Consider the following 14,071-nt stretch of genomic DNA (forward strand, 5'->3'; position numbering starts at 1 on the left):
ATTATAATAATTATAATAATTTATGAACAAATTTATTTTTTTTAAGTTAGATTTCAGGTTAATCGGATCGGCTCAACTCGAAGTGCTTGGATGAGTGGATTTGGATTTGTGAGAGGATTTCAAATTAATGGATTTGAAAATTATTGATTTGAAACTTCTTTTTATTAAATCCCTTGCTTGAATGAATGTAGGATTTCAAAGTGGATTTTAAATATATTGATTGAAAATATGTTGCTTGGCTACAAAATTTAAGAATTTCAAATTTTAGAAAAGTATAATCTATTATTATTTATTTTTTTTATATATTTTAAAATTAAAACAATTATTATTATCACAAAATAATCTTGTCCAATTTAAAATGATATAAATTTACATTTTCTTTATTTAAATTGTATAGAACCAAATTCTATACTTTTTTGTATGTGAATAATTTTACCTTTTTCTATCATATTACCAAGAAATCTGATATTGGTCTGAAATAAAGACATTTTTGGTTTTGATATAACAAGACCATTTTGAATAACCACTTTTTTAAATATTTCCAAGTGTTTAAAATGAGATTCAATGTTTTTAGAAAAGAATAAAATATCATCAATATAAACAATAATAAAATTACTAAAAGGATAAAAAATATAATTCATAATTTGTTGAAATTTTGAAGGAGCATTCTTCATACCAAAGGGCATAACTGTCCATTCGTAATGTCCTATTGAAACATTAAAAGCAGTTTTATATCTATCAGATTCTAATATTTGAATCTACCAATATCCTGATTTTAAATCAAATTTTAAAAATATTAAAGCATTAAAAAGTCTATCTAATAAATCTTTTTTTGTTAGGAATAGGATGCCTAATCCATTTCAAAACTTTATTAAGAGGTTTGTAATTAATTACTAACCTGGGAACTCCTCTTTCCTTCTCTGAATGCTTATTGACATAAAAAACAGTACAAGACCAAAGAGACTAAGAGGGAGTTATCAACTTTTTATCTAATAAGGACTTTATTCATTTTTACATAATTCCAAATATTCATAATTCATCTAACAAGGACGAGCCTTGGTAGGAATACTTTTTTCATCAAAAGTTTCCTTATAAGGAAGAGAAACAATATGTTTCTTTCTATCCCAAAAAGCATTGGGATGATCATTACAGATCTCTAGAGAAAATTTATTATGAACAAATTAGATTTTTTTTCTTATAATTTAGAATTTTTCAATTTTTCTTCAATAGTTAAGGAGTTGACTTCCTTTTTTAAAAAATTTATATGAAAAATCTTTCTATCGATTTTATCATGTAATTCATTTAAACCCCTATTAATAGGTTTTGTAATAAACTGAAAAGAAATAGGTTTTTCTTCAAAGGTACCTGTAATTTCTTTTTTTTCTTTATCTATGTGAGTTAAATGATAAATTTTATAAATAAAAGGAAGACCAAAAATAAGTTGGCTAGAAATATTTTTAGCAAGTAAGAAACTTGTAGCAATACAATTTTTATCCTTGCAAATGTAAGCTTAAGGTAATTTATAATTTATATCAAGAGGTTCTCCACCTGCATGAGATAAATAATGAGTAGTCTTATGAAAATATATATTTTGTAGGTATAAGACCTTATTCTATAACATTTAAATCTGCACCGCTATCAATCACAGCAATTAAATTTTTTTTATAAGAATTATCAATCAAAAGAGTAATATTAGTATACCATTTTTGAGATATAATCATACTTAACACAGAAAGGTGATTGTCCTCAAAAAAAGATAGTTTTTTAAAATAATCTTTTTGATCATAATCATTTTCAGTATCCTGAAAATTTCTTTAATCATAAACTTTTTTCTTTTTCTTTATCAATAAGATTGATACGTTTATGAAGAACTAAATTGTCATTTTGTAAAATTTTTACCTCTTTTTTGAGATTATTAATCTCATGAACTAAATCTTGAATAGTCACAGGATTTTGATTTTCATACTTCTGCTTAAGAAGCTTTTTGACTTCTATCATAGTAAAAGTAGGATTAATAAGACTTTCTGTCTTATTACTAGTAGATTGATTACTATCCATTTTATCAATGATACTAGAAAGTAAACTGGGATCCTTAATCATTTTAAGGAATTCTAAAATATTATTATTAACAAGAACATTAATATTAATATCCTCAAATTGAGACATAAGTTTATAAAACTCATCATTATTATCATTTTTTAAGTGCATACTTGTCCTTAAATACAAACATCACAATCCTCAGTATCAGAATCTGAGATAATCGAATCATTTTCTAAGGCATTAATAACCTCAGAACTATAAGATTCTTGTTTCGAACTATTATCAGAATCAGAAGTTAGAAAGATATTAAATAATTTTTCTTTAATACTATCATCTATGTCAAGATTTTTAATCTTTTCTTTGGTCCAACACTTATTAGCATAATGACCTTCTTTTCCACATTTATGACAAATAACTTTATATTTTTTCTTAGGATATGTCCTTTTCGGCCTACGTATATCTTTACGTTTTTCTTTCTTATCTTTTTGTTTTTCAGATAAGGGGCGACGTCTTTTATAAAATCTGTTAGATCTATTTGATCTACCTATATAAGGTAATTTCTTCTTATCTTTAGGCATATCAATACCAAATTGGTCACAAAATTTACCAAGTTGTCTTTTTTCTAACAAATTTTGTCTTTTTATTTGTTTATCTAGCTTTAATTCATTACAAAGAGCTAGATCTTCTTGGACACAAGTATTAATAAGTTTTTCATAAGTATAACTATCATAAGGAATAGACAAATTATCTTTTCTTAGAATTTTTCTAATTCTTTCATCAAATAAACTTGGAAGACCATCAATAAACTTGGCTTTCCATTGACTAGTATTACAGTCAGGTAATTCATAAATTCTAGATAGAAAAGTATCCTTATACCATCTAAAATCAGTGAGAGTTTTGCAACGTAAATTACTAAGCAAAATACGAATATTCTCACTATTATCAGTAAATCTTCCTGTAACATGATTAAAGTATAAACTGCATGCTCAGTTGGAATATTATTCTCAATTTTAATAGTTCCTAAAATTTCATCTCTTTGAGATTGAGAAAAATAATTATCCCACCAACCTTTAAGTTGGCCAGTAAAACCTGCTGTAAGCATTTTAACAATATTCTTATCAGTATTACCATTATTCTTACAAACAGTGCTATACATAAGCATACGGTGAGCAATATTATAAATATGTTTATTTTCAAAACCATCAATATTTCATTCATAAATGTTTTTACCATTATAATTATTAGAAATAATATATTCATGTTCTTCATTAAGAACATTCATAGGAGTAGGTCTACTATAATAATATTTATTATGAGTGGGTCTATCAGTCCATTTCAATTTATTAATCTCATCATCAGATATAAAATAATTTTCATCAATTTTACCATCTAAAGTGGAAACATTAAATTTTTTTAATTTTTCTTCTATGAATTTTTCTAATTCAGACATGGAAGATTTTAATTTGAAATCTTTGATTTCAGGAGGTGGCTGAATAGAAAATGCAATGGAGACAATATTAGTTTCTTCCTTCAATTGTATATGAACATCTGGTTTAATCTGATTTATAGCAGAAATAATCATTTCTACTCTATTATGTAAAGAAGTAATTCCTTCTCCTAGAATAGTCAAATATAAATTAGTGTAATTTTGTTTTTTCAAAATTTGGTTAATATGTTTAACAGTAATTTGTAACGTGTCATTCTCAAGCAATTTAGAGAAAGAAGCAAAAGTTAAGATTTTATTATTCTTTTCAATTTGAAAAGATTGCTGAGAAGGATACAAAGATTTCTGTATAGAACCAGAAGAAAGTTTATAAGATCTTTCAATGACATTGATATAATCAATCACGTAAGTTCTAATAAACCAAGGGACAAAAGAAATCAATTTATTATGCTTTTCACTGAAAGAATAAAATTTATATCTTATTATATCACATTCTTTTTCAGAAAAACTTTAAAAATACCAGTTTCTAAAAAGATTTCATTTTGGAAGATAAAATTCATAATTAATCTTTTGTCTAGCAAAAATTCCTTTAGCAAAATCAATTTTGGGCGTTCTATCCATAAAAATCATATAAAGTTCATTTCTGATATCATATTAGTTTCTCTAATGTTTTGAACATTATGAATACCATGAACAATATTATTCTTGTTGATGATTAATTTATCAATTACTTCCTCTTTAGAGGACTGAGATCCACTGTCTTCTCTTATTTGAGAAGTGGATGCTCTGGACGATTGAGGTATATCAATCATGTAATCTACATGAGAAATATGAGAGTGCATAGATCTAGATCTAGCAGAAGATGGCAATAATCTTCTTTGTTCGTTATGAAACTGTATTTCTATAGATCCTTCATTATTCTGAACAATATTTTTGTAAATAACTATTTATTATAGGATTTCTAGGAACAACTTTTTCAATTATCCAATTTTCAAAAAATATAATTTCTTTCCATTTTATAGATCTACGAGTAGTGATCTTAGATCTACTGAAATTGGTCTCTATAAAAATTGTTTCATTCAAATCTTTATCTACTCTTTTAAACATAGGATTCAAGGTAAATAAAGATTTAAAATATATTCTATAACAGATACATATAACTTATGTTCCAGGAATATAATTATAACCATGAGTTTTAGCATTTAATGTTAAAGCATCAAGAATATTTATATCAGATAAAGATAAAAAAAGATTTGGATAAACATCAAAATAAACTGGTCCATGAGCCAGACTAGACTGAATAATTCTCATAAGGGATTGTTTCCAATTTAAATTTCTACCATCTCGTAAAGCTGCTAAAAAGTTTTCTGGTAGTCCTTCTAAAGTAAGAGGTTTAAAAGCAATTTGCACTAAACCAATATGTAAAAACTTATAAGTTTTTTGAAAAGGTAAAATATCATTTTTGTTTAACAGACCAATTATCATCTCATTTCAATGGAGATGAATAGATTCTCCAGTAGTTTTTACTAATTCTTTTAAACCTAATCTTTCAAAAGTTCCTAATTTATAAACCAGTTTAGGTTCTACTTTAGGAATAGTCCATTTATTCAATAAATCCAAATTATCTGAAATATCATATTCTTCAATCATACTGTTTTGAACAGTATCATTATTGATCTTAGAAATATTCATTTCTATGAAACTTTTGTACTAAATCAATCACTTAACAATACATTATTTACCACCATGACTCTGATACCATTCTGAAACCAGGAAAACATAGAGATTGTTATTATAGGATATTACAAATAAGTGTAGGATATTACAAAATCATACATAGGATATTACCAAATAGTTTGATTATCAGTTCTCAAAAAATCTCTTGGAAACGCCTAAACTTTTTCACACGGCTAAAACGGCTAAAGAGCTGAAAGAGAACTTTTAATCAAATATTTGAACCTGTGATTTAACCTACTGATTTAACCCATAATAACTTGATTTATGTTTTATGAATCCATAAACAACATAAGAACCAAGTTATAAATAATTATATCTTGTCCAATTTAAAATGATATAAATTTACATTTTCTTTATTTAAATTGTGATAAATACTAAATTTACATATAAAAACTTTTTTAAAAAAATATTGTATATTTTTTCTAAAAAACAAATATATATTTTATTATAATTAAACTTCATAAAGTAAAAAAACTAGATCCATCAAATACCTGAGTTTCAACATAAATCAATCAAATTCGTTGACAGTTCCTTTTTCATCATGCTAGTGACACAAGAAATATTTTTTGTTGAGAGGGATCAGTTCAAAGAAATATGGCAAAATACATAAAATATTTGTAATTAATTTGAAATTTACTGGAAACCATTTCCACTTGTCAAGATCTCTTTCGTGACGTATTCCACTTGATTGTTGCTTAATATAAAGCTTTACTATTTTCTAAACCGCCCGCAAAACTATATGAAATTGTCTACTAATAGTTTCTCCAGAGCGTCCAAATACGGCTTTAATAGTACTATGTTTTTTTATGATCATGCCCTATAACATGTAAAAAAGATGCCACAATTTCTTCTAATGTTACATTTTTTTGTAACATTTAAATTTCCTTCACAACACAATATATGACACAACCTATTAAATCCTCTAATGTTTATACGCAACTGGCTCATACAAGTAGGTTCATGACTTAAACATTTCATCCAAATTGACCTTTGATAAGCCCTTATATTATCATTCGTTGATAGATCTTTGATAATATATCTTTGACAATGCCAACTGCCAAGTTCCAACAATTCCAATGAAAAAATTTACCAATAAAATAATTATTTCTGTCTCTTCATCGTTCTTTTCGAATTCATCTTGTGAACGTTTTCTTCCCATCTGTACATCTTTTTCAACAATATCCATTGATCCTAAATTTAAAATACAATATAAACGTTGATAATAAAATAAAATAGTGTTGATGCATAAACATGATATTCCTATCTCAACTAGATATAATAATCAGCCTAGAAGTAATTTTCTGAAATCCGGGCAGTCGTAGAATAAAAAAGGTACCCAATATATCAAATAGCGTCTTTAAAGTCTGATGCAGCATATTAATTGATCAAGTACATAAAACCACTGAAGTCAATTGTAGGTAACAATATGGTCACCTGAAGTCTGATAAAAGTACACTAGATTAGACCGAAGGTCCTTATCTTGAAAGTTGAATCATCTAAAACAAGGAGATTATGATGAACTAAACTTTGAGAAATTACATCAATGCCAATGTCCAGATTTAAATAAATCTTTGTTCTGTCTGTTAGAGAAAACTAATAAGGTTAAACCAAAGGTCAATGCTTGATGTAGCCGTCTAGGATAGACTTTTCACATGTACTCTTCTGGATATCTATATTACATCCTAATAATCAATACACGAGTAGTAAGAAACTTGTAAGTTTCAACAGTACACCAGAAATCACAAGTTAATTTTAAATCCTTTTGTGAATAGAGTTTAAGCTCATATGAGCTCTGTGAAGTTGCATTACCTATCAAGATATTGATTGGATCATACACTAAGTTGCACGATGGGATCAATGTTCTGGCGCAGAGGATTACAGCTGATGTAACTAATCAAACGGCTCTATTGCAGCAGTTAGGGAAGTTGGTTATCAAAGCTTGTGCATGCAATATATATACACATGCATGACTACCGAGAGAGATAGATTGGAGAGTTATTCTTCCATGCTGTTGTGAGTTGATTAAGAGTTGGTTTTCCATTTGTGTATATTGAAGTGAGATCATTGTAAACTCTTCGGGAGTTCTTGATACATTTTTCAGATTGTAAAACTCTTACGAATCATCAAGGGGATTGAGCCTTGGGCAAGGCAGAAGTGGATGTAGGATTTAATCCGAACCACTTACGAATCATCAAAGGGATTGAGCCTTGGGCAAGGCAGAAGTGGATGTAGGATTTAATCCGAACCTCTATATTTCTTGGTGTTCTTTTTCATTTGATTGCTCATCTTTCATTTCTGGATTACGTTCTTTGTATTTTGTGATCTTTCTGGGTGTTCTAATCAATCACGAGTCTATTAGAAACCCAACAAACTGGTATCAAAGCTTGGTTTGAAGATGGGAACCACTTGATTCGACATCAAAAAATTCACGGGAAAGAACGATTTCAGTTTATGGAGACTGAAAATAAGAGCAATGTTGGTCCAAAATGGAGTAGAAGATGCACTCCTGGGTGATGACAACATGCCTGAGAAGATCAAAGGGATTGACAAGAAAGAAATCCTTGCGAAAGCTCATAGTGCCCTGATCTTGAGTCTTGGAGATAAGGTATTGCGTGAAATCTCTAAGGAGACTACTGCTGCTGCAATTTGGTTGAAACTCGAACACCTCTACATGACAAAATCTCTGGCGAATAGGCTTTTTCTCAAACAAAAGCTGTATACATTCAAGATGCCGAATGGTAAGTCTATTGAAGATCACATTGATGCAATAAAATCATTTTGGATCTTGAGAATATAGAGATTAAAGTAGAGGATGAAGATCAAGCTTTGTTGCTGCTAGGTTCTCTTCCTGATGTCTATGACAATCTGAGGGATACCATGATATATGGTAAAGAAACACTGACTTTGGAGGAAGTACATTCAGCCTTGATGTCAAAAGAGTTGAATAAGAAGGCTGGAATTCAAGGCAGTGATCAGAGTGAAGGATTGTATGTCAGGGGAAGATCAGAGAAGAGAGATTTTAAGCCAAAGTACAAATCTCGATCGAAGTCAAGAACCAAGTTTAAAAGAAGATGTTATAATTGCAATAAGGAAGGACACTTCAAAAAGGATTGCCCAGAATGGAACAAGAAACACAACGGAAAGGAGTCAAGTTCAGGAGATGTAGCATTGGAAGAAGATGGCTATGTGAGTGCTGATGTTCTATTAGTAAGCACTGACAAGCCTGAACAAGAATGGATCTTAGATTCTGGTTGCTCATTCCATATGACTCCATGCAGGGAGTGGTTCAGTGCCTTTACCAAGACTAATGGTGGGAAAGTCTTGATGGGAAATAATTTGGCATGTAAAATAGAATGCATTGGATCTGTCAAACTCAAGTTAAGCAATGGTGTGATTAGAACTCTATATGAAGTTAGATTTGTCACAGATCTAAAGAGAAATCTCATATCCCTTGGAATGCTGGATCAACTTGGATATGAATTCAAAGACAAAAATGGGATACTAAGCATCACAAAGGGAGTGATGCACATTATGAAAGGATCCAGAAACAATGGTCTTTATGTACTGGAGGGCAAGACATGCACTGACCAAAGTGCCCTAAGTGCAGAAGACAAAGACAGAACCAAGTTGTGGCATATAAGATTGGGACATGTCAGTGATAAAGGGATGGCTGAGTTAAACAAACAAGGGGCTTTTGGTAAAGATCAGATAAGCAAGCTTGATTTCTGTGAGCATTGTGTTGGGAAAACAGACAAGGGTCAAGTTTAAGAGAGCAGAACACATAACTAAGGGCACCTTGGATTATATACACTCTGATGTATGGGGGCCTGCCAAAACCCAAACACACGGTGGCTCGAGATATTTTATAACCTTCATAGATGATTACTCTAGGAGAGTATGGTTATATACTATGAAGCACAAGAATGAGGCTTTGCAAAAGTTCATTGATTGGAAGACACTGATTGAAAATCAGACGGGCAAAAAGATTAAAAGGTTGAGAACAGATAATGGCTTGGAATATCTGAATCAAGAATTCAATGCATTATGCAAAGGGGCAGGCATAGCAAGGCATTTCACTGTAAGGTACACTCCACAGCAAAATGGACTTGCTGAAAGAATGAACAGGACTATATTGGAAAGAGTCAGGTGCATGCTCTCCAATGCAAAACTTGGGAAAAGTTTCTGGGGAGAAGCTGCTAGTACAGCATGTCACTTGATAAACAGATGTCCTTCAGCTTCTTTGGACTTCAAAACACCAATTGAGGTGTGGTCAGGGAAACCAGTAGATTACCAAACTCTTAGATTTTTTGGTTGTACAACCTATATACATGAAAATGAAGGTAAGCTATCACCAAGAGCAAAGAAATCCATTTTCCTTGGATATCTGGAAGGAACTAAAGGATATAGAGTTTGGATTTCTGAAGGTGGACTTGGTAAGGCAGTGATAAGCAGGGATGTTACTTTCAATGAAGATGACTTGTTAAACGATATGCCTCTAGAAAGAAAGACAGTCATGGATAATGACAGTGACAGTAATGATCATATCATGGTGGAGTCAGATAAAGGAGAGTATCTTGAACCTATACTACAGCCCGGAAGCTTGGAGGATCAAGAATCACTTGAAAAACAGGATGAGTCATATTTGAGGGATTATACCCTCGTGAAGGACAGAGCAAAGAAGATCATCAAACCACCTGAGAGATATGGTTATGCAGATCTTATATCTTATGCCTTGAGTGTATCAGAAACCTTGAACTTAGATGAGCCAGTCAGCTATAAAGAAGCAATTAACAGTCCACAAAAGGAAAGGTGGAGAGAAGCTATGCTTGAGGAGATTAATTCACTCAAAAGGAATGATACTTGGAAGTTGGTGGAGCTGCCTAAAAACAGAAAGATAGTAGGTAGCAAATGGATTTTCAAGGTAAAAGAAGGCATTCCAGGAACTGAAAATCCCAAGTTCAAGGCTAGATTGGTAGCCAAAGGTTTTACACAAAGAGAGGGCATAGATTATAATGAAGTTTTCTCACCAGTTGTCAAGCATACATCCATCAGAATTCTGTTGGCTTTAACGGCATACATGGATTTGGAATTGGAACAGATGGATGTAAGGACTGCTTTTCTACATGGCAACATAGATGAAGTTATTTTCATGAGGCAACCAGAAGGATATGAGGAACCAGGCCATGAAGACAAAGTATGCTTGCTTCAGAAATCATTATATGGTTTGAAACAATCCTCAAGACAATGGTACAAACTTTTTGATAGTTTCATGATCAGAAATTCCTTCGAAAGAAGCAAATATGACAGTTGTGTGTACCACAAATCGAATTCTGCTGATTGCACCATCTACTTATTACTCTATGTTGATGACATGCTAATTGCGTGTAAGAGTATGACAGAAATAGTTAAGCTTAAGGACAAGCTTAAAGCAGAATTCGAGATGAAGGACCTAGGCTCAGCTAGAAGGATACTTGGTATGCAAATCACCCGGGACAGAAGTAAGAAGTTGATGTATGTTTCTCAGACAGATTACCTAAAAAAGGTTGTAACTAAGTTTGGGATGAATGAGTTCAAAAATGTTTCAACACCTTTGGCAACACACTTCAAACTATCTACAGATCAGTGTCCAAAAGGGGCTGAAGAGCAATCTTACATGGAAAGAGTACCATATTCAAATGCCACAGGGAGCTTAATGTATGCTATGGTTTGTACAAGACCGGATATAGCATATGCCATTAGCCTAGTAAGCAGATTTATGAGCAAACCTGGGAAAGAACATTGGAACGTTGTTAAATGGATCCTAAGATACATTAAAGCCACTGTGTCTACTGGTTTGGTATATGATGGTTTACATAACACTGAAGAAGGATTGATCGGCTATGTAGATGCTGACTATGCTGCTGATATTGATAGAAGAAGATCAATAAGTGGTTATACCTTCATGTTCAATGGATGTGTGGTAAGCTGGAAGGCAACATTACAAGCCATAGTAGCTCTATCTACCACAGAGGCAGAATATGTCGCCATTACAGAAGCTGCAAAGGAAGGCATTTGGCTTAAGGGTATCTTAACAGAACTCATGAGAAGAAGTATCAGTGTTAAAGTTTACACTGACAGCCAAAGTGCCTTGCACTTAACCAAGAATCCCATGCATCATGAAAGAACTAAGCACATAGATATCAGGTTGCATTTTATAAGGGATTTGGTGGAGCAGGATAAGATTGATATGCACAAGATATCAACTGAATATAACCCTGCAGACATGTTGACCAAACCCATTCCAATCCTAAAGTTCCAACATTGCCTTGATAAGTTGAATGTTGGAAATACTAAGGTTACACCTTAGTTTGGTATATGTCTTGCCAGAGGCTTGTAGGAAATCCAAGGTGGAGATTAAACTTGTTAGATCAATGAAATCCGGATATCTCCACAATGGTATGATATTGTTCACTTTGGGTATAAACCCTCATGGTTTTTTTTTTGGGAACCCACCCAAAAGGCCTCATACCAATGGAGATATCATTCCATATATTAATCCATGATCTTTCTCTTAAATTTCCAATGTGGGACTTTGGTTGATCATTCCTAACAATCCTCCCCTCAAACGAAGTCCCACCAGGCCTCCCCTCAATCCGTCCCTCCAATCGAGCCTACTCACCTTCAATGCGTTGAAGCACACGCCTTACATGAATTCCCGGGAGCATCACCCCTCGAGAGCTTTAACACGGATCTTACCGGGAGCCTCACCTCCTTCGTTTTTAATTCCGAGGATTCCACCCACATTGGTTCGATCAGACCATGACTCTGATACCACTTGTTAGATCAATGAAATTCGGATATCTCCACAATGGTATGATATTGTTCACTTTGGGTATAAACCCTCATGATTTTGTTTTTGGGAACCTACCCAAAAGGCTTCATACCAATAGAGATATCATTCCATATATTAATCCATGATCTTTCTCTTAAATTTCCAATGTGGGACTTTGGTTAATCATTCCTAACAAGCTCAATCTAATATAATGAATGACATTTTCTTTCATCAAACAATATGCATTTGGGAAAACCAGACACTTCATACAACATCAATCAAAGTTGACCAAGCAAGAGACCGATACCTTCAAGATTCGTCACCCAATCCAAAGCAATAGTTCCACCATCAGAAGTAATAAAAAGCTGTCTGGACACTGCATCAGATTAGTACTACTTCGTTTAAAAAATATGCTAATCTATTCGATACTGCAATCATGAATTTGTACTACTGCTCAGTTCACATATCATGAATTGTTAAATGTTTCAACCGAATTTTGGGAAAAACTCTAATTAGTAGACCAAATCTAACCCCTTCAAATGGTTCTTTTAGGTTTGATGAAGGAATCATCAAAACATCATCAACAATCTAAAAGTAACTAGATATGAGGATACACAAGTTAATGAAAAAAACACTTTAAACTTTAAGAAAGGCATAACGTGATTGCTGAATGAATATCAGAAGAGGGCCTCGAAAGTCTTTGCCTAAAAAAACAAAGTTTTCCCATATCCAAAAACCAAGAAATCAAAACTAAGACCCCTAGATCATACACGCACCACAACAATTACAAATAAATTCCTTAGTTTACTGAATTCAAATACAAAAAAATAGCCCGTTACAATTATACAAAAAAATCAGCAAAAATTGCCCAAGAAAAGGGAATGGAACCTGTTTTTCTTGGAGAGCAGCTTCTTCTCGTGGCCAAAACCTTCGACCGTGCCCCTTCTTTCCACTTGTCCGGCGCTACTACTTCGAAAGCTTCTTCTCACATGCAGGCAAACACAAAAAACGATCACAAATGCCCAACCTTAAAAAAACCCTAAATCGATTAATCCACAAATATTGAATATTTGTCCAAGAAAGATAATAAACATCATCGTGCTTCAGGGCAGTTGAGGTGAGAGCGCCGCAGGAAGTAGAAACGAAAAGGAGAAGATTTCAAATGAGCTGATACAAGAAAGGATTCAAATCCCCTAATTTTTAAGGCATAAATCTATCGATCAAATCAAACATATTTGAGATGTCAAATTCATGAGTAGCCAAACAGATGCAGTGGATTTGGACTGTGGATTTGAAATCCAAATCAGCCCAAATCCACTCATCCAAGCAGGACCTAAAAGATCACTTTACCAGAATCTCTGAAAACAAAACAAGTGATGCAGTAACAATTCCCGAGTTTCATCAATATGCTCTTTCTAAACCAGATCAAACTGCAGATCAATCCAAAGAAACAACACTAATTTCCTCAATGCAGAATCCTCTTACTTCTGCACTTGGTAAGCTAAGAGAGACCATTAAAAATTTCCAGTCCGATAAAATGGTCGCAGCACCAGAACAGAAGCAGATCAATTCAAGAGTTTATTGTTATCACAAGTAGCCCAAATTCTGCAATAAGTCCAATCCACCTCCTCCAAAGTCAATCTGCGAACAACTGTAGATTTGACTTGTCAAATAAATAAATTCCAGACATAATAAATGACCAATCAAATTTTTAGACTATGCAGTCTACCTTAATTTCGACGCCAACTGACTGAGATCATATACTTTCTTCAAAGAAGGGTAAACGCAAAGGCATCCTCATCTTCCAGAAAGCCAATTCTCCGAAATAACCAAGTGGTGGAAGCAATAGTAGCCGAGCTCCAAACTATTCTTCACATCAAACATTCAGACGACAATTTGTATTATATCAATGCTCTATATTTCAGACTGAATATTTATAACAGAGTTTATTTGATCAAAGTGCTCTAAATTTAACTGCTCTACCAAGACATTTTATCTTAAATCAATCCGGACCAAATCAAATTTTGACTAAAAGACAA

General features: G+C 32.4%; 1 protein-coding gene across 6 annotated transcripts; it reads right to left on the reverse strand.

The window, feature by feature from the left end:
* Nucleotides 1-6,027: 6,027 nt before the first annotated feature.
* On the reverse strand, nt 6,028-14,071 carry LOC140875524 (uncharacterized). 6 transcript variants are annotated; one of them, XR_012148496.1, is made up of 5 exons: nt 13,762-14,071; nt 13,518-13,683; nt 12,921-13,013; nt 12,340-12,401; nt 6,028-6,412 (listed from the first exon to the last, which is right to left on the reverse strand). XR_012148496.1 is itself a non-coding variant. In XM_073279231.1 (5 exons), exons 2-5 carry the CDS (start codon nt 13,432-13,434, stop codon nt 6,231-6,233), a joined length of 396 nt encoding a protein of 131 aa, XP_073135332.1. In that variant the 5' UTR covers nt 13,435-13,673; nt 13,762-14,071; the 3' UTR covers nt 6,029-6,230. The 6 variants fall into 6 exon arrangements, 2 of the variants coding, with proteins under 2 accessions (XP_073135332.1, XP_073135331.1); XR_012148497.1 differs by having other exon boundaries at nt 12,340-12,408; XR_012148495.1 differs by having other exon boundaries at nt 13,383-13,683.

This window comes from Henckelia pumila, chromosome 1, assembly GCF_033568475.1.
Source record: "Henckelia pumila isolate YLH828 chromosome 1, ASM3356847v2, whole genome shotgun sequence".
NCBI lineage: Eukaryota > Viridiplantae > Streptophyta > Magnoliopsida > Lamiales > Gesneriaceae > Henckelia > Henckelia pumila.